This window comes from Prunus avium, chromosome 1, assembly GCF_965620075.1.
Source record: "Prunus avium chromosome 1, drPruAviu1.hap1.1, whole genome shotgun sequence".
NCBI classification, from domain to species: domain Eukaryota; kingdom Viridiplantae; phylum Streptophyta; class Magnoliopsida; order Rosales; family Rosaceae; genus Prunus; species Prunus avium.
This window is the reverse complement of record NC_142284.1, coordinates 39,575,551-39,594,056: the sequence shown is the minus strand read 5'-3', so window position 1 is coordinate 39,594,056 and position 18,506 is coordinate 39,575,551. Positions and strand designations below refer to the sequence as shown.

The following is an 18,506-nucleotide window of genomic DNA, read 5'->3' as shown; positions in this document are numbered from 1 at the left end:
GATTTTACAAAAGACATGTGAAATAAAGATGAATCCATCCATCCACTTCAAAATACCTACAAGAAAGAAGACTAATTAATTAACAAACTAAGTTGGAAAATCAAGTATAAAGAAAAAGAAATAATATAAAAATGAAGTAAAAAGAAATTAATGTAGAGTAAGGGTAGAATAGGAAAGAGAAAGAACAAAAAAGGAAAATTTTGATTAAAAAGTATTAAAAAGTAAAAATGAGCAGAAAGTGAAGAAAATGAGAATACAAAAATCAGAAATATTGTTTAAAAAAAAAAGCGATTAGAAGAAGATTGAAACACGTGACTGACTCAAACTCACCAACCCATATATAATATGATTATTAGAAAGAAGCAAAATATTGCTCATGGCTCAATAATTACTCATTATTCAACCAGGAAAAACAACAGACTCATTATTCAACCAGGGAAAAAAATTACTAATTAACTACTCATTATTCATTAATAATGATGACATTTTCAGTTTCATTTGTTCCATAAGTATGTGTCCTTATAACATTCGAACTTATCCAAGGGAAGGAACCAAAAGATTTTCAGACTTATCATCTCGAATGCTTATCCACGCAATTTTGGATTTTTCCGAAGCTGGTCAGGCATAGAGACGTCATGCAAGAATTATTGGTCAGGCGCCGCATAGTGATTTTAACTCAAAATCACTACTATTCTCCCCTTTTGGGAGCTCACAGGATGTAGGTGGGTGTGGTTGGTCGATCATGATTCATGAGCCAACAGTAGCGCACAATATTGTCTGCTAGAAAAAGGATACCAAATATTACGCCGGTAAAAAAAGTCTGCATTTTGCTAAATGCTAACGCCTATCTTTGTGGAAGGCTACTAACTGATATTTGCATTTGTTGTATTTAGGGGCAATACATACTTTCCAACTTTGAACAGGTCACCGACCCACCTAGAGAGCTAGAGATCAGTGGCGCACCGTAACTACTGTTCTTTTCTTGCGTTTTGATCATGGCGTCTCGGAGGGTCTCTTCGGTTCTGTCTCGTTCATTCACTTCTGCTTCTCTGTTTTCTGCAGGTACTGCCAACCCAATTCCAAAGCTTCTTTCTTTTTTTCTATTTTTGTGTGTTTTTTGTTTATCTGTTTGGATCCCATGACTTAAGGATTGTACTCAGATTGGTTTGCGTCTGCATTTTATAATGATCGTCTGCTGCCCCTGTTTGGTTGGTGAGAAAAATGTAGGATCAAGATTGAGTCTTTTCTGTTGTTGCTGTGCAAAATATACGAAACCCATATCGACTTTAAAAGCATACAACTGAATTTTCTTTTATTCCTGAGTTTTCTCATCATCTGGATTGAGGTGTAAGAGAAAAGTCTTGATTTTTAATTCAGTGAACTCTTATTTCCCCCTTCTGGTTGGATCAAAATTTCCTTATTTGGATAAAGAAACACTTGGATGCAAAAGCTCAGTGGTTTTGCATAACATAGATTATAATTGAATTTTAGAAAGTGAGATGAATGTTTCTTTGATCTCTCATTTTGGTGCTAGTGTTTAAAAACCGATCCCAACACTGGCTTGTTCGTTTGCGATATCTGTATATGTCTGAAGGTGACATAATGTTGTGACGGTCCCAACCTGCTTTGCTTGTTTTTTAGGGTACCCCGGATATTTAAGAGTGCTATTACATTAGTCAAAATAAATCTCAAAAGATGCTATAACAACTAGAAAAATATCATGTCATTTATCACATTATCTGGGGGATCAAAATTTGAAAAAACTTTCCAGAATGTTGTAAAAAAGGAGATACTAATATTCAGGAATGACTATCATCTGTACATTTCTTTAAACTTTACTCTGAACTTTTAAAAAAAGAAAAAAATTCATTCTATGTAATGACATTAAAAATCAATATGCCTTCCTCCTTTGTTCCTTTTTGGATTGGTTTTTGACATTTTTAAGTTTACCCTGCTTGTATTTCACTCCTTGGCTGATTTTATTTTTATCAGGGAGGTCTTCTTCTGTGGCTAGAGGAATTGGTAAATATAGCACTGATGCTTCAATTGAGGCACCAATCATTCCATCCGTTAAAGTAAATTATACTCAGCTTCTAATTAATGGACAATTTGTAGATGCAGCGTCAGGTGAGTTTTCCGTCAATAGAGTGACACAGTTGTTTGAGTTTCTCAACTTTGGAGCAATCGACATGTTTATTAATAATTTTCCTTCAGGTTAGACTTTTCTGGTTCTTTTGTGTGACGCTTACTTTGGTCACAGGGAAAACTTTTCCCACATTGGACCCCCGAACTGGGAATGTGATTGCTCATGTTGCTGAAGGCGATTCTGAAGATATAAATCGGGCAGTTTCTGCTGCCCGCAAGGCCTTTGATGAAGGACCATGGCCAAAGATGACAGCTTATGTAACTATTCCTTATTTTAAATGTACTATGTTAGTATATGCAGGTGAATGGTCTCGAATTCAGTGCTTTATTCATTTTTTTCCTAACAGAACACCTTTGTGCAGGAAAGATCAAGGGTCCTTTTCCGCTTTGCTGATTTGGTTGAAAAGCATAATGATGAAATTGCAGCCCTTGAGACTTGGGATAATGGGAAGCCATTTGAACAGGCTGCTAAAATTGAAGTACCAATGCTTGTGCGTTTTTTCCGGTACTATGCTGGTATGTTTATTTTCTACAACACAACTGTACCTTATGCTATGTGGGTTTTACACAAAATTTATGTTTTAATCTGGATGTTCCTCAGGATTTGCGGATAAGATTCATGGTCTCACAGTTCCAGCTGATGGAGAGTATCATGTGCAAACCTTGCATGAACCTATAGGTGTTGCAGGTCAGATAATTCCATGGAATTTCCCTCTTCTCATGTTTGCTTGGAAGGTTGCGCCTGCCTTAGCATGTGGCAACACCGTTGTTCTGAAGACAGCAGAGCTGACACCATTGTCTGCTCTATATGTAGCAACGCTGTTGCAGGAGGTACTTCATGAATCAAAATTGTCCGTCTCACCTTTCGTGAATCAAAATTTTCCGTCTCACCTTTTGCTTCAATGATGGTCTCATTTGGTAAATTTTATGTTTGGATGATTGAATCTGGAATTTTGACATATTTATGTAAATTTCTCTAGCACGTGCTTCCAATAGCAGCAAAGGTGTGACTGTGTTTTTGTGGCATAGAAAAATGAAAACCATAGCTTGTCTTACCTTACGTCATGCAGAAACTTAATCACCTTTCTAGGACATGCATCGTAGTATTAACTTCTGTCCAGAAGCTAGGATGAATGTAATATTAACTTTCAAAACAAACAATTTCCACTTGGAACTGAACACGGCCCTTACGGTATTGTGCCATTGCTTCATTCAAAGCTGTCTCAAATCCAGTTGAAGTGTTTAGAAGATAATTCATCTCTCCCAGCATACTGTGGTGATTTTTACCTTTCGTTCTGATTTGATGGTTTTTAACAAATTTCGGTTTTGAGTTGAACCTGTCAGTGGATTATGTGTATAAGCTTGGATATTAATCCTTCAATTATTCATGCTGATTGGATTTTTTTTTGGGCCTTTTGCAGGCTGGACTTCCTCCAGGTGTTTTAAATGTGGTTTCAGGTTTTGGTCCCACTGCCGGTGCAGCGCTTTGTAGTCATATGGAAGTTGATAAGGTATTGTATGACATTAATTATGGAAGTTCCTATCTTGTAATTGGCACTCTTATGTAATTTCATGAGAAAAAAGAATTTCCCAGTTATTTATTATATATGCAATAACATCCTTTGCTCAAACATAACTTCTCCAAACTCATAACTAATAACCTTGTTGCTCGAGCCTCTGTGAGATTTGTTCTGTCTGTATGAGGTTGAATGGTTCCAAAATCAAAATTCTGGGTATAAAATTCATGCTACTTCTTTATGTGGAGAAACTGGATTTTCGTATTCATATCTATGTGTTGTTTAAAATATATCTAACTATATTATAATTTCTTATGCTTTGATGGGAAACTGGTTATTGATGGCATATAATTGAGTGTTTGTACTACAAACTGAGTTGATTCTGTTTAGAAAAGTTTTCAGTCAAGCAAATAGAGTTGAATGTTGACCTATGATCCCTGTCTAAGAACAAGGTGGGTTCTAGTTATCATTGAGTTAAGAATGTTGAAGATTCTATCTAAGCTTTGGTAGGCAATATGAAAAAAGTTACCAAGAGGACTATCTATTGATTCAATATTTCCCGCATGCTTCATGATTAGATGAATAGGTCATATTTGATGGAAACTCTCATTTGCCACTGGGGATAGAGTCAACTCTCTCAATAGTCTGTCAAAATATGAGTAAATAATAATTGGGCTGCCAGTTTGCATCAATTTGTTATCTGAACATGCTTCTTCTTCCTGCTAAAAGTGTCGATGATCCCTTTGCAGGTTGCTTTTACTGGATCAACTGATACCGGCAAAAAAGTACTAGAATTGGCTGCTAAAAGCAATCTTAAGATTGTAACTTTGGAGCTTGGCGGGAAATCCCCATTTATTGTATGTGAGGATGCTGATGTAGATAAGGCTGTTGAGCTGGCACACTTTGCTGTATTCTTTAATACGGTATGTCTAACCATTGTCTTGGGAGAAAAAGTTTGATTCTTTAAGGCTTTGAAGTCCATATGTTGACTACATGACACCTCTGTTTATAGGGTCAATGCTGCTGTTCTGGTTCGCGTACATTTGTACATGAAAGAGTATATGATGAGTTCATAGAGAAAGCAAAGGCCCGTGCTGAGAAACGCATTGTTGGGGATCCATTCAAGGAGGGTGTTGAGCAAGGTCCTCAGGTAAAAAATTGGCAGCTCTACCATGCAACAATCCTGTTACAATCAATTTTTGAATCTAATCTTTGAACTAACATAAAACTCTGCTGTCGAAAGTTGGTTGCACAACCTCACCTGCGTATGAGCTTTTGTATTCTCAATGTCCATTTAGTGTTGGAAAGTACTGTTTCTTGATTCTTATAGCAACCATTCAATAAACATGAGCCATGACACACAAAAAGAAAAAAAGAAAAAGGAAAGGAGTCAATAAAGATGCCTTGCAGCAAATTTATTTTGGATTGCACCTTGACAATTACTTGTGCGAACTAGCATTCTTTTGTTTGTGATACTAATTGAGTCTTACTCAAACAAATCAGATTGATTCAGACCAATTTCAGAAGATCCTGAAGTACATAGATTATGGTATTAAAAGTGGAGCTACACTGGAAACTGGAGGAGGGAGGCTTGGCACAAAGGGTTTCTATATTAAGCCCACTGTATTCTCAAATGTTAAGGTATATTATTTCACATTGCAGATCATAACCATATTTACCTAGAAGCTGGAACATGATTATGATTGATCTAAACATGGTTGTCTCGTTGGGTAGGATGACATGCCAATAGCACAGGATGAGATTTTTGGTCCAGTGCAGTCCATCTTGAAATACAAGTGAGCAATAAAGCTTTCTTCTCTTAAACTGTTGTTATCCAATCCCTTTTGTTAGAATGAACATTAACATCATGGCTGATTGCAGGGACCTTGATGAGGTGATAAGAAGGGCAAATGCTACGCGATACGGGCTTGCTGCAGGGGTCTTCACACAAAACATAGATACTGCAAACACATTGACACGTGCATTGCGGGTCGGTAGTGTATGGATAAACTGCTTTGATATCTTTGATGCTGCAATTCCTTTTGGAGGGTACAAGATGAGTGGACACGGAAGAGAAAAGGGCATTTACGGTCTTTCGAATTACTTGCAAGTTAAGGCTGTTGTCACGCCCCTGAAAAATCCTGCATGGCTATAAACTTCAAAAGCTTAGTTTCACTGTGCAATGCCAAGAATAAAGAGAGAAGTGCATCAATATTTGACGTTGTGATTTCATGATGACATTAGGTGGTGATGATGATGATAAAGTCTTGCTTCTTTGTAATGAACTAAAGCAATGTATTTGTTGAATTAATGGTTGGTTCAGTTAATTACTAGTTTAGTGGTTGGTGTAATGGCTAATCAAATTCTATGGTTTGTTGATGCATCATTTTCTCCTCTTTCAATCACATTTCAAAATCTGTTGCTGATAATAGGCTGATTAGCTGTTTATTGGTTGGATATTGTCTTACTAATGCCAGATATGGCTCGTGGCTTGTCTATGAACCAGATGACATGGAATGAAAATCTCCTCCTTTGTGGATCTGAAGATGACATGAAGGGGAAGAAGCCCACCTGCGTCTAGGCCCCCCATGGCCTACTTCTAATATCCAACCCTCGACCAAATGGGCCCATTCACAGTATCTTAATGGGACAATGTCTTGCCTAAATGTGGGGCCATTTGGCACGGCAGACTGTTAGGGACTGGACTAAATCCTGGGACTGTCTTGGATTAGCTCGGATTGGCCTGAGCTGGATTAAGTACTGACCTACGTTTGGTATTGCGTCGGACTAAGAAGTTGGATTGTAAAAATAGTGAAGACCTATGTTTGGTGATGTGTCGGACTAAAAAATAATTATTATAATATTTAAATTTAATTGGGGTTTTTGACCTAAAAGATAAATAAATGCTACAAAGAAACCCAATTCAAAGATTTATAACAATATTTGGCAAAAAAAAAAAAAAGATTTAAAACAATAATAAAAAGAAAACAATAAAATTATGGTTTTTTTTTATGAAGAATAAAATTATGATATTTGTTTTTCGGCTTCTCGAGATTAATCTTAGTTGGTTGAAACATTGTTAAAGGAGCTAAGCTCACTCTATATAATTCTAGATTTTTCAAGGACCAAGTAAAACAATAATAATATATATATATATAATTTTTGTATATTTGACTTTTGACTTCAAACTGAAAAATATAATTTGACAAGGTAAAATTGCTTGCGATAAAGAAAGCATCACATCATGAATTATTAAACTTGTTTCAATATCAAAAAAATATCAAACATTTGTAAATTACTATAGTTTGATTTTCCAAATGCAATATCAAAATAATTATTGTAATATTTTAAGGATTTTTATCTAAAAAAATAAATGCTGCAAAAAAAAAAAAAAAAAAACCCATTCAAAGATCTAAAACAATAATTAAAAGAAAACAAATAAAATTCTAATATTTTTTTAAGGAGAGGCGTCGTACTCATGTGTTCTATTTAGTGAGCGTGCTATTTAGCGAACCACTTTTCAAGCTCATTGTATTAGACGAGCGAGTGAGGCGTTTTTTTCACTATTGGGCTATCCAGTCTCATTTAAGTTAACCTGTCTCTTACCAAACAAGGGTTTCGAGTGCTATTTAACCCAATTCAGTCCAGTGAGGCGTACCAAACATGTATGTATTGGCTTTATTGCCCTGAAAAAGTTTCATTTGTAGTACCAATTGGTATTGTCATATCACTGATTGCTGAAGTTAGTGTAGGAACATGAGGGATCACAGAGATAGAGACAAAGAAAAAACGGAGACTGCATAGAGCCATTGAAGAAGTGAAAAGAGTCTCCTAATAATTCAACATGAACATTGATGAAATTAGATGTTTGGGACACCAAGACTGGGCAAAAAATTCATGGGTTAATGATATATCCTCATAAAAGTAATTAATGTATTTGATACTGAGTAAGAAATGTAGAGGTGAACATTTTGAATGTTGAACTATATCTTGAACTTGTTTACGATTTGATGATCTTATAGTGTTTTGCAGAACTACTTGCACTCTGGTGGCATGACTTTAAACCTGGATGTATCTTTACAGTAAGAGTAAAACATTAGCTTACTTCTTGCCCAACCCAGAGCACTACTTTGCTGGTTAGACAACTTAACAAACTCTGGTCCTTCAATTGGGTCCAAGCTTGAATGAGTGTTCTTAGAACATGAAGTCACTGTTCCTGTGGGATTGGATATGCAGCCACTCATTTCCATTTCTGCAAACGAAACTCGAAACGGTGCATATTTGTAGTTAACTGGGTATTTTCCTCCATGAGTTGCCCACTGTGAGGCATCCCATATTGTTGCATAAACTGACATGGGTTTTGAAGGGAAAAAGGAACCGCCATGCTGAAACTCTCTTACAGGGATATTGTCCACTAGAAACCTGCAAATTTTCATGGGCAATTTTAGGGTTGGGTAAATATCAAACCATTCATTTTGGTTTTTTGAATATTGGTTTGCTTACACTATATGATGGTTGTTCCAGATGATGCTGTATTGATGCTGCTGTTGTGTTGGGTCAAACCAGAGATAAAACTTCTCTTCTCTTCCTGTGTTTACACTTCCATTTGCATATACATTTGTCTGAATGACCCAATCATTTCTTTTATCATGGCCCAATAGCTCTATGTCAATCTCATCATGATTGTGAGGGAAAACATCTGCATTAGACAGCTGCAAGAATTCCATACAAAATGTTAGGCTTGACTGCAACATATATATGCATCTTATATTACCGTATGAAGCATTGAACTTACATAGAAAGCCACTACAACCCCAGAAGTGAGACCAGCAGGCAGCTTGATGGCAGCACTGAAGAATCCATAGTGATATTTGTTTACAGATACCAATCCAGATCCTGCATGTTGAACCAAAAACAAAAGAACCTGATAATTAATAATGAATTCAACCAAACTACAACTTAAAAATCATCAGGGTCATAATTAAGCATCACTCTGAATAAGGACTTCACCTGAGGACTTGTCAAGAGCAAGAGTGGCCATGGATCCATTGATCACCTGAATGTTTGAGCCTCCGAAAGCTTTCGAAAACCCATTACTAATTGGTACGCGAGGGAAAGCGTCTGTCAAACGTGGAACGCTTGGGATTGTGTAGTATCTATTATGTGAAGAAACCAGTACTGCCATACACAAAATTAAAACACAAAAGCAGGGGAGTTTTTCCTGCAAAAATGCCATCTTAGCTTTTATTATATCAGATAGCTGAATCAAAATGGTTGGAGTTTTTGGTATTTATTGGGAGAGGTTTTAGGGAGGTTCAAAACCACATTCATAATCTTGCTTAGTTGTCTATTAGCTGGCTGGCTATATCTTTCCTAGTATGATATAATGATAGTATCTCTTTTATTAGGCGTTTTAAATTTTGTACCCTATAGACAATATCAGAAAGCTCATGTGACTGTGATTTTGAGAGGCTTGGCACATCTTGCTGCTGGGGCTGCCCAAAAGTCAGGGCAATGCATGATTTAGACTTTCACTTAAATGTTGATGGGTTTCGTAGCCGCACCCTCCTCTGATGAATGCTCCATTTTAACTTCTGGATGTGGTCCAGGTGTTATGGAAAGCAGAAGGAAGTACTCTATAATTGAATTAGGCCAAACTATAATGGGTTGGCCGCCTTCACCCGGGTCCTAGCCTAATGAAAACAAATTATTTGACCAGCTGAAAATGAATCATTTTGTTTTCCTTTTTCTCATTTTGGTTAACAAGTCGTGATTTAGCAACTACAATACTAGCGGTGACTAACTAGCTCTCGGTCTAGTAGTATTTTTCTCTTTGTACTAACGAAAGATGTCCCAAATTCATATTCCATTATTACGCGTACTTGGAGGTTATATATTGAGAATTGAATGGAAGAACATATATATCATCGAGTTTTCCTTAAAAAAAACAAGAAGGAAAGAGATAGGGTGACCGAAAAATGTTTAGAGTCTTTCAAAAAAGGGCCAGATTTGCCAGAAGTTTTGTAGCTGGCTTTGGAAAGGTGCCTGATATGACAGATAACATAATTCCATACATTGCAATAAAAGGCCCTGCAAGTAGCCGAAAACTGTATGGTGGTGTCACTTGTGATTTGGTTAAAATTCTGAATTTGATTGATGTGAGAAGATATAATTAAATGGTAGCATGTAGAGAGCAGAGAATCAGCCTTCAAAATCTAAGCCAGCCTGTTACACAAGATGATGGGCAGGATCACAATATGCCAAATATTGTTGGAGGCTGCTGGCTAGAAGCAAGAACAAGACACCAACTAGTCTGATTTTCCTAGTTGCACAAGTTGTTAACTTTTATTTTTGTTTTCTCTCCAAACCAAATCCAAAAAGTTATTAAAGGAGTTGAGTGAGTAGTTTTCACTTCGGACTAAAGGGGAAAAGTGGGTTTCATTTTTCCATCACCGAAGTCCAAAGACACGGGGAACCCGAACACTAGGCAAAAGCCCCAAAAAACATAAAGGCAAAAAGTATAGTTGAAAAAGTAAGTAGAATTGTGTAGTGTTGCACGTACACTAGTGAAAATAAAGTGTTCTATCACGGAACATTTACTATAAACTTGATTTAAGTATCATACATATCAACATCTCTTTTTATGGTCATTTTTTCTTTTTATATAAGTGAAATTTACTATAAATTCGATGTAAGTATCATACATATCAACATCTCTTTTTTATGGTTGTTTTTTCTTTTATATAAGTGAAATTGAGGAAGAAGGTAATCGAACCTAGAAACTCGGGTAAGGAGTAAGTATTTTTAACCACTTCAACTACAGAATTCTTACCATTTAATGTATATTTGGTCATAAATAGATTTTTGTATAAGTAAATATAATTATACGTTGAATTCTCCTAGTCAATTACACGTCAATGGCAATGATCACAAACCAAAGGGGAAGTCTCTTGTTCCCATCCTATGTTCACAAAGTCGTGACCTGTTTTTTATTTTTATTTTTTTGTCAACAGTCGTGACCTTTATACAAACTACAATTTACAAAGCTTGACTTTTGCATAAATCAATTGAAAAATAAAGATATAATTTCAAATTGATTATTACTTCCATAATGGATGTAAAATTCGCAATTTCCTCCTACTAGTCCTAAGGAAATAATAAAAAATAAAAAATCCCTCATAATAATTCCACGTTATAATATTCACACAACCTGTCAAGTCTCGAGTGTCGGCTACCTCTCTCCACGTACCCTTCACCTCGACGAGCCCTTCCCATAATCGACGCTATACGTGTCATTCTCCCATTAGCCTCCCCCAACTCGAAATACTCTACGAAGCCGGCTTTCCCATGCCCACGTGTCCCTCCGCCACGTGTTGATCGCTGAACTCTCAAGTTTCACTCTGTACGCGCCTCGGATCCCATAATACCCATTGACTATCAAATAGCCTTTCGACACGTGTCCCCACTCTTCTCCCTTATATAAATGTGCGAACGTCCAGCCCTCAAAACCAAACAAACAAACAAAACCCAAATCCAAACACTAACCTTTTTATCCATCCGTTCTTTTGTTTCAAATGATCCAAAGAAGCGGGTCGGGTCGCCGGATTCTCACATACCCCGCGGTTCATCCATGTGAAGCCATATCTCCCCAGACGCTCCTGAACTCACTCATCACTCTCACCCACATCATTTGCTCTTACAAATCCAAATTCATCGCCAGCAACAGCCGAAACGCTCGCGAAATGGTACGACAAATCGGAGTCGTCCGAGTTTTTCTCGAAGGAATCCGAGACCGGCAGTCGGGTTTTCCGGCTTCGGCGGTTCTGTGCTTGTCAGAGCTCCATTTGGCCTTCCAGAAAGTCCAGTTCTTGTTGGAAGACTTGACCCGGGACGACGCCCGGGTATGGATGCTGATGAATTCGGATCGCGTAGCAAACCAACTTCGGGTCTTGAGTCGGGCCATGGGTACGGCTCTCGATGTTCTACCTCTTGGTTCGGTCAACGCACCGGTTGAGGTGAAGGAGCATGTAGAATTAGTGACGAGGCAAGCGCGAAAGGCGATGTTCGAAGTCGACCCGAATGATATTCGGGTCGTGGAGGCGGTTAGGTCCGTCTTGGTCGGGTTTGAGAAAGGGGTTGTTTCGGGCGAGAGCGATTTAAAATGGGTTCTCGAGTATCTTGGGATTAGAAAATGGAGCAATTGTGAGAAGCAAGTCAAGTTCTTGGACTCAGAAATTGGGGTTGAGAATCTGACTGAAGAAAAGAGAGAAGCGGGTTTCTTGAGCAGCCTGAAGGGGTTGATGTGCTATTGTCGATGTGTGTTGTTCAATGTTGTTGATGGTGAAAGGGGTCGAAGATCCGAGACGAAATGCAGTAGCAGTGAGGTGTTGAATCGTCTCAATGTAGAAGATTTCCGGTGCCCAATTTCGTTGGAAATCATGGTTGATCCTGTGACAATAGGGACAGGGCATAGCTACGATCGGAGTTCGATTATGAAATGGTTCAGAGCTGGCAGTCCCATTTGTCCCAAGACGGGTGAGAAGCTCAAGAACACGGAGGTGGTGCCCAATTTGGCGCTGAAGAGGTTGATTCAGCAGTATTGTGCTGCGAATTGTGTTCCGTTTGCTGATTCGGGTCATCGAAATCGCGACATTGGAAAGACTAGGCTTGAAGTTGCTGGCAGTTTGGCAGCTGAGGGAGCCATGAAGATGGTGGCAAAGTTCCTCAGTGGCAGGCTGGATGTTGGGACACGAGAAGAGCAGAACAAGGCTGCTTATGAGATCCGGCTTCTTTCGAAAACAAGCATTTTTAATAGGTCTTGTTTGGTTGAAGCTGGTGTGATCCCACATTTGTTAAAGCTGTTATCTTCAGCAGATTCAGTGACCCAAGAGAATGCCATTGCAGCCTTGTTGAATCTCTCCAAGCATTCCAAAAGCAAGGATGCGATTGTTGAAAATGGGGGTCTGGATTTGATTGTGGATGTGTTAAAGAAAGGTCTCAAACCAGAGGCTTGTCAGCATGCTGCTGGCACAATGTTTTACCTCGCTTCGATTGAGGAGTACCGGATATTGATTGGAGAAAATCCAGAGGTCATGCCGGCTTTGATGGAAATGATCAAGGATGGGACAGAGAGGGCCAAGAAAAACGCATTGGTTGCGATTTTCGGGCTCCTTACACACCCTGCAAATCATAGGAGGGTGATAGCAGCAGGGTTAGTTCCTGTGCTGGTTAATATCTTAACATCTTTTGATAGTGAAGTTCTTGTCACAGATGCTCTAGCAATTCTATCAACTCTGGCGGAAAAACCAGATGGATCAGTTGCAATTTCGCATTGCAAAGCTTTGGATGCGATAGTGAGGATTTTGAATTCCTCCATTCCAAGGGCAGGGAAGGAGTTCTGTGTGTCTTTGTTGCTGGCTCTCTGTCTAAATGGTGGCAATGATGTTGTTGTTCTTCTAGTTAAGAGCCCTTCTCTTATGGGATCTTTATATTCCCAACTCAGTGAAGGCACATCTCGAGCAAGCAGAAAGGCTAGTGCTCTCATCAGGCTCCTACACGAATTCCATGAACGACGATCCTCTGGCACAATGGCTCGGGGAGTTCTTCCTCAAGAGAGATTTGTTCACGTTAGGTAACCCAAATTTTTGCGGGGATACTTACATTGCTTAATTCTTTTCAGGCCTCTTGTATATTCAGGGTCTCCTGTAGACATGGTGCTGTTCTAGTTCTTTTATCTGGTTTTATTTTGTTGTTGGCTCGGTTTTTTGAAGAGCTAATGACTGTATGATCAGCTTCTGTTTTTTTCAATGAAGCTTTGTACAAAAAAATTGTTGTATTGTAATCTATTCTAATTCCTTTTCCACATGAAATCAGTAATAATTAATGGTATGATACATTTTCTAAGCTGAAATTCATCCATGATTGTTTCAATATACAAAAACTTTCTGCTACGCTTTCTTCAATTTCAAGTCTTGATTGGTGCGGTCAAAGAAATTGGCTCCATTTGGGTTGAGATATCTAGTGCCTTTTCCAGTTTTGAGACCACTTGCTCCATGCCTGGCCTTTGCAGCTTTAGTCCTGTGCATGACAAAGCTAGGTTGAACACAAGGTCGAAGGCTACTACCGAGTACTCCCCGTTAAGCTTAGGATCTGCAAATTCTGTTACATCACTGCCTTTTGTGAGGGCCCTGGCCTGTAGAGCAAAGACATGGAACATAATGAGCCAAATCAGTGACTTGAAATAGTTCTTTACAAATGTGGAAAATATGAAGTTTCTCACCATTTTACTAAGAGGCATTGGTTTTTGTGAGTTCAGATTGATAACCCTGCGCCCCGAGATAAGTTGTAGAAGAACTATTCCAAAACTGTAGACATCTCCTGAAGAATTTACGTGGTGGTTCCGTCTGTACTCAGGATCAACATAACCAAATGTCCCTCGCACTTCTGAGCTCACATGGGACTGGCCCAAGTCCATAACTTTAGATAACCCGAAGTCTGACAGTTTGGCTTGAAAGTTGTTGTCGATGAGAATGTTTGTTGGCTGCCAATTGGGACAAGAAAAATTGTTTGAAGAAATGAGCGGCAAACAAACGGCAACAGAGGGGGCAAAAACAGAAGATAGTGCAGATAATATAGGCCTACCTTGATATCGCGGTGAACAATGCAGCCATCCGGATAAGTGTGCAGAAACCAAAGACCTCTTGCACTGTCAATTGCAAGCTCAAGTCTCGTTATCCATGGCAGACTTTTATCCTTACCTGTAATCAGCTTTGAATTGGCTTTCCAATCGATGAAAAATCTAGAGAAAATTTTCACGAAAGGAAATATGAATGAACTTACCAAATAGCCACTCTGAAAGGTTCCCATTTTGACACAGTTCATAGACCAGGAAACATTCTTCTACATCTTCACAATAGCCAAGCAAAGCTACAAGGTTCGGATGTCTAACATCGGAAAGGCTTGTTACTTCCCTGATGAATGTCTCTACAGAGCCATCATTGATTATGTGCTTGACAGCAACATGCTTCCCATTCGAGAGTATGCCTTTATATACCTTTCCTGGAATATTATCAGAATAGCATTAGAATTTAGAAGCCAGTTCTTGGTAGCTTCTCTTCTGTAATTATATTATATGCCTTTGTTTCTGCTTAAAATTTCTTCCTGTTCTGGGAGAGGGTTTACTCTCCATTACAAAGCTTGCTTTGCTCTTTTTGGACATCTTTAATTAGTCAGTCATTACGACCAACAGCAAAAGTAGAAAAAATGAATCATAGACATTCTTACCAGCTCCGCCTTGGCCAATGAAGTTGACTGCACTTAGATTGTTGGTCGCTGCATAAATTTCCTTGATTGATATTTTAAGGCTGCCAGGTTCTTCAGAGTGTGAATCGTTTGATGCTGTCCAGTAAAACACAGGTTAGCAACATTTTACTACCGTTAAGTTTCAAGTGAGATGTGAAACTTTTTGGAGAAATACCATATTTCTCAGCTGAAACACTCTTTTGAGGCCCTTTTCTACATAAGGTCCATGTGGCAATGAGTATCATTGCTGCAATTCCTGCTAGACCACCAGATACAATCCATATACCTGACATTCTCATGAAATTAATCAAAATTACCAGGAAACCCCACTTCATCATGACCGACCTTACAAAAAACTGCCAGCAAAGAAACTTCCTAGAATTTAGGACTCAAAAGGTGCTGTGATGACCATAATGTATTTAAATTACCTGTGCTCAAGTTTATAGCATTAGTCCCCGAGCTTCGCTGTTCATCTGCAATGGAAGCAAAGGCAATTTCTTAGCTGGAGTTTAAGTAACAAAAATGCTACAACTTATTATTGTATAAAGATGAAGACATGAAATAGAATCAAATATCTTTGCTGATTGTCTGGCTGCCTACCTTCTAATGGTAAAAGAAAAAAGGAGAGGACTGCCTACCTGCTGAAAGTCTCTGATCCCCAAGGCATTCATAAAGTGCCTGAACAAAATCGTTATCATCAATCCTCTTGCTTGTTAAGGATACCAAAACAGCAAAACCACAGATATTGGCTTCAACCTTCGATGAACCCCTCTCATTGTCTGATGATGCAACAATCTCTTCCCACCTTTTCAAGCATGCACTGCAAACCTGATCAGATTTTTCGGCTGTGCCCAAAAGCTTACAGTCTTCTTCTAAACTTTCCATTGTGTTCCGTAAATTATTAAAAACATCTAGTTTAGTATAGTCAGAGCAGCCGCCAGTTCCACTTGTTAGCTTCTCGATGCCACAACTGAAAACATCCTCCTTAATACCCTTCATTAGGACTAAGCAGTTTCTCTGCTCTGTGGAATTCAAGAAGAGCTTCCCGGTATGGTTGGCCCTCTGTCCCAAGGCATACAGGTAGTCATCAAAAACTACTTCACAACAATTACCGATAAATCCACCCCAATTTCCTGCCTCACAACTTGAGTTACGCCAAGATGAAGAGGCTTGAATATCAATGACACACTCAACATCTGGGGTCTGTGAGAAAACAAAATTTAAGGCACTGAGGAAAATAAAGACAAGTATCATCGGATTATGACGATGGAGGAAACTCGAGATAAGTTTGGCCATGGTGGGAAGCAAAAGGTAGATATCCCAATTATGACATCCTTGAAATGAATGAACACAGATGATTGGTGACAGAATTGGAGATATGCATATGCCTTCAACGGGCCAGGAAGACTATGTCTTCTTTCTTACTTCTTTTAGTGTGTGTTTGTGTGAAGACTTGGTATCTGGAATGATTATAGAATCTAAAAGGGAATAGAAGATTGTGTATTGTGATCGTTGGCAAGGAAAGTATTTTGTCATTTTCATATAAATTAAGGAGAATGAGTTTGTGCAGATGAGACGGCAATGACATATAATTTTATTTGCAAACTTTTATATACTTGAGAGAGAGAGAGAGAGAGAGAGAGAGAGAGAGAGAGAGGGACAGAATTTGGAGTTTTTTGAAGTTGGAATAATGTATACAAGGCAAATGGCTGTGAGGTGGTGTAGGTTGGATATATGCAGGCTATTTATTTTTCCAGTGTCAAGGCATGGACCAAATAAACTAATATTTAGGAATTAATCAAACTAAAGCATTTCATTATATATATATATATATCTGAGGGGTAGGACAAAGAAATAGGACAAAATGCATGGTACATTGCTCCTGCTGGGTTATGTTGATTGAAGGTCAAATTCCATTTAAAAGGGAGGATAGGCAGAGGCCGGCGGGTATATATACAAGAAATTTAACCTGACAAGTAAGCACTTCGCTCTTTGATCATGATATTGCTTGCTGCCCTCAAAGACAGATGTTGCTACCAAGATGAAAAATTCTTAACTTTTAGTTCAGATGGTCAATTTTGGATCAGGGCATTTGAGCTGGTGCATGATCACTTCCCTGTGGTTGACAATCATATCTTTTTCACCCCAAGAATATCATTAATACTAAACAATAACTTTGTAAAAGTCGCAATTTCAAAATATTTTTATATCTTATAAAACTGTTATCAGCTGTTGTTGACTTTATGAAGATTACAAAAAATGTGATAACTTGATGCCACACCAATGATTGATGCAGTTTTGAGCATAGCTAATAAAACAAATTAATGCAGAGAGTGCCAAATGAGATTTCCCCTCCCAACCAAGTTGTCCATTCTTGGACTTTTTTTTGGGTCATCACATCTTGGGCTCTAAATCAGCAAGAAAAGCCACTAGATGATCCCTAAACCCTTATGACTTGGAGGGCACGTTGCTCTATTAAAGTCCTCTCCTACCTAATTGGTCTCATTGATTTATCTTGGTAGATATTATTTCCTTCTACAATAGTTAATTGTAGTGAAAGACATCTTTTATCAGATTCTGCAAAAATGACGTTTTTTTTATTAGGATCCTAAAATACTTTCAAGATTTGTATGTGAGCATCTAAAATTCCTAAGAAAGCTGTACTTTGAGATAATTCATTAAGTGTTCCATGTTTACTTGGTGATTTATCAAATACTTTCATCATTCATATTACATTCATTTGCATGTTCAGTGACTCATACGGTTGGGGGCACCAAGACCGTGGTGGTGGTTTTTCTCCAACGAGCTTAAAGAAATCGTGACTAGTATTGCGTTCAACATAAGGAGTATCGAAAAATCATCCCGTGACAGAAATTGAGGTACGAAGAAGTCAGTAAACATTATCTAGAATGTGTCTAGGATAAGTGTGTAAGTGAGTACTTATTGTAATCATCGTTCTATAATGGATTTGTTTTGGACTGAAAAGTCCCGTGGATTTTCCCTAGATATAGTGTTTTACCACGTAAAATAATTCTCTTTGTGTTCCTTTATTTTATGTTCAACACGTTTCAGGATTGATAAACTATATCAGGTAATTTCATAATGCTAATAGAATTCATCCAAAAACAAGAGCTTGGGTCTTGGCCTTGCCTTGGCCTTGTCATGGTGGGCTCAACTTTTACCCTGCAATTAACAGGGACCCACTTAACAGCTGGGTTTTAGTCAAGCAATTCTTTTCCCAGAAAACTAGGAGATGGTCCAAATTCTTCAGCTCTACGCCAACAACTGTCCCTTGGAGCCAACCTTCGCTGCCTTGTTAAAAAATGCAAATATCTTCAAACCCCGTCGAATGAAAGCACGTGACTTTACCTTATATGGGGTTGTTGAGCACGTCTCAATAGTTGACCCCAAACGACGCCGTATTGTTCCATCTTCAACTCCACCAACAGTTCCTACCAAACCTCCATCACCAAATTATGGGTTTTTGGCCAAAATGGTCCTTTAACTATTGCTTGTGTTTTATTTTGGTCCACAAAGTAAAAT

General features: G+C 38.3%; 4 protein-coding genes across 5 annotated transcripts; 2 read left to right on the top strand and 2 right to left on the bottom strand.

Annotated features, from left to right (window-relative positions):
- Positions 1 to 575: 575 nt before the first annotated feature.
- Positions 576 to 6,064, top strand: LOC110753220 (benzaldehyde dehydrogenase, mitochondrial). The gene is made up of 12 exons (XM_021954069.2): positions 576 to 809; positions 894 to 1,062; positions 1,993 to 2,127; positions 2,261 to 2,403; positions 2,508 to 2,661; positions 2,747 to 2,976; positions 3,567 to 3,656; positions 4,412 to 4,585; positions 4,675 to 4,812; positions 5,166 to 5,303; positions 5,397 to 5,458; positions 5,544 to 6,064. The coding sequence occupies exons 2-12, from the start codon at positions 996 to 998 to the stop codon at positions 5,815 to 5,817; spliced, it is 1,605 nt and encodes a 534-aa protein (XP_021809761.1). The 5' UTR covers positions 576 to 809; positions 894 to 995; the 3' UTR covers positions 5,818 to 6,064.
- A 1,496-nt stretch (positions 6,065 to 7,560) lies between these two features.
- XTH33 (xyloglucan:xyloglucosyl transferase 33) lies at positions 7,561 to 9,016 on the bottom strand. The gene is made up of 4 exons (XM_021953998.2): positions 8,673 to 9,016; positions 8,458 to 8,558; positions 8,166 to 8,374; positions 7,561 to 8,084 (listed from the first exon to the last, which is right to left on the bottom strand). Exons 1-4 carry the CDS (start codon positions 8,896 to 8,898, stop codon positions 7,697 to 7,699), a joined length of 924 nt encoding a protein of 307 aa, XP_021809690.1. The 5' UTR covers positions 8,899 to 9,016; the 3' UTR covers positions 7,561 to 7,696.
- A 2,138-nt stretch (positions 9,017 to 11,154) lies between these two features.
- On the top strand, positions 11,155 to 13,572 carry PUB18 (plant U-box 18). The gene has a single exon (XM_021954093.2). The coding sequence runs from the start codon at positions 11,237 to 11,239 to the stop codon at positions 13,295 to 13,297; it is 2,061 nt and encodes a 686-aa protein (XP_021809785.1). The 5' UTR covers positions 11,155 to 11,236; the 3' UTR covers positions 13,298 to 13,572.
- On the bottom strand, positions 13,536 to 17,375 carry LOC110753237 (putative serine/threonine-protein kinase PBL21). Of its 2 annotated transcripts, XM_021954094.2 has the most exons (8): positions 15,602 to 17,375; positions 15,392 to 15,436; positions 15,139 to 15,249; positions 14,946 to 15,059; positions 14,502 to 14,720; positions 14,304 to 14,419; positions 13,942 to 14,202; positions 13,536 to 13,854 (listed from the first exon to the last, which is right to left on the bottom strand). In XM_021954094.2, exons 1-8 carry the CDS (start codon positions 16,257 to 16,259, stop codon positions 13,627 to 13,629), a joined length of 1,752 nt encoding a protein of 583 aa, XP_021809786.1. In that variant the 5' UTR covers positions 16,260 to 17,375; the 3' UTR covers positions 13,536 to 13,626. The 2 variants fall into 2 exon arrangements, with proteins under 2 accessions (XP_021809786.1, XP_088103109.1); XM_088246983.1 differs by having other exon boundaries at positions 13,536 to 14,202; positions 15,602 to 17,371.
- Positions 17,376 to 18,506: the final 1,131 nt, after the last annotated feature.

Coding starts and splice junctions, on each gene's coding strand:
- LOC110753220 (XM_021954069.2), top strand. CDS start 996: ATGGCGTCTCGGAGGGTCTCTTCGGTTCTGTCTCGTTCATTCACTTCT. Junction 2,662..2,746: donor TTTTTTCCGGTACTATGCTG/GTATGTTTATTT, acceptor GATGTTCCTCAG/GATTTGCGGATAAGATTCAT. Junction 2,977..3,566: donor TAGCAACGCTGTTGCAGGAG/GTACTTCATGAA, acceptor GGCCTTTTGCAG/GCTGGACTTCCTCCAGGTGT.
- XTH33 (XM_021953998.2), bottom strand. CDS start 8,898: ATGGCATTTTTGCAGGAAAAACTCCCCTGCTTTTGTGTTTTAATTTTG. Junction 8,559..8,672: donor TGCTCTTGACAAGTCCTCAG/GTGAAGTCCTTA, acceptor TTCAACATGCAG/GATCTGGATTGGTATCTGTA. Junction 8,085..8,165: donor TGGAACAACCATCATATAGT/GTAAGCAAACCA, acceptor GAAAATTTGCAG/GTTTCTAGTGGACAATATCC.
- PUB18 (XM_021954093.2), top strand. CDS start 11,237: ATGATCCAAAGAAGCGGGTCGGGTCGCCGGATTCTCACATACCCCGCG.
- LOC110753237 (XM_088246983.1), bottom strand. CDS start 16,259: ATGGCCAAACTTATCTCGAGTTTCCTCCATCGTCATAATCCGATGATA. Junction 14,420..14,501: donor CCTTTCAGAGTGGCTATTTG/GTAAGTTCATTC, acceptor AGCTGATTACAG/GTAAGGATAAAAGTCTGCCA. Junction 14,203..14,303: donor TTGTTCACCGCGATATCAAG/GTAGGCCTATAT, acceptor CCCAATTGGCAG/CCAACAAACATTCTCATCGA.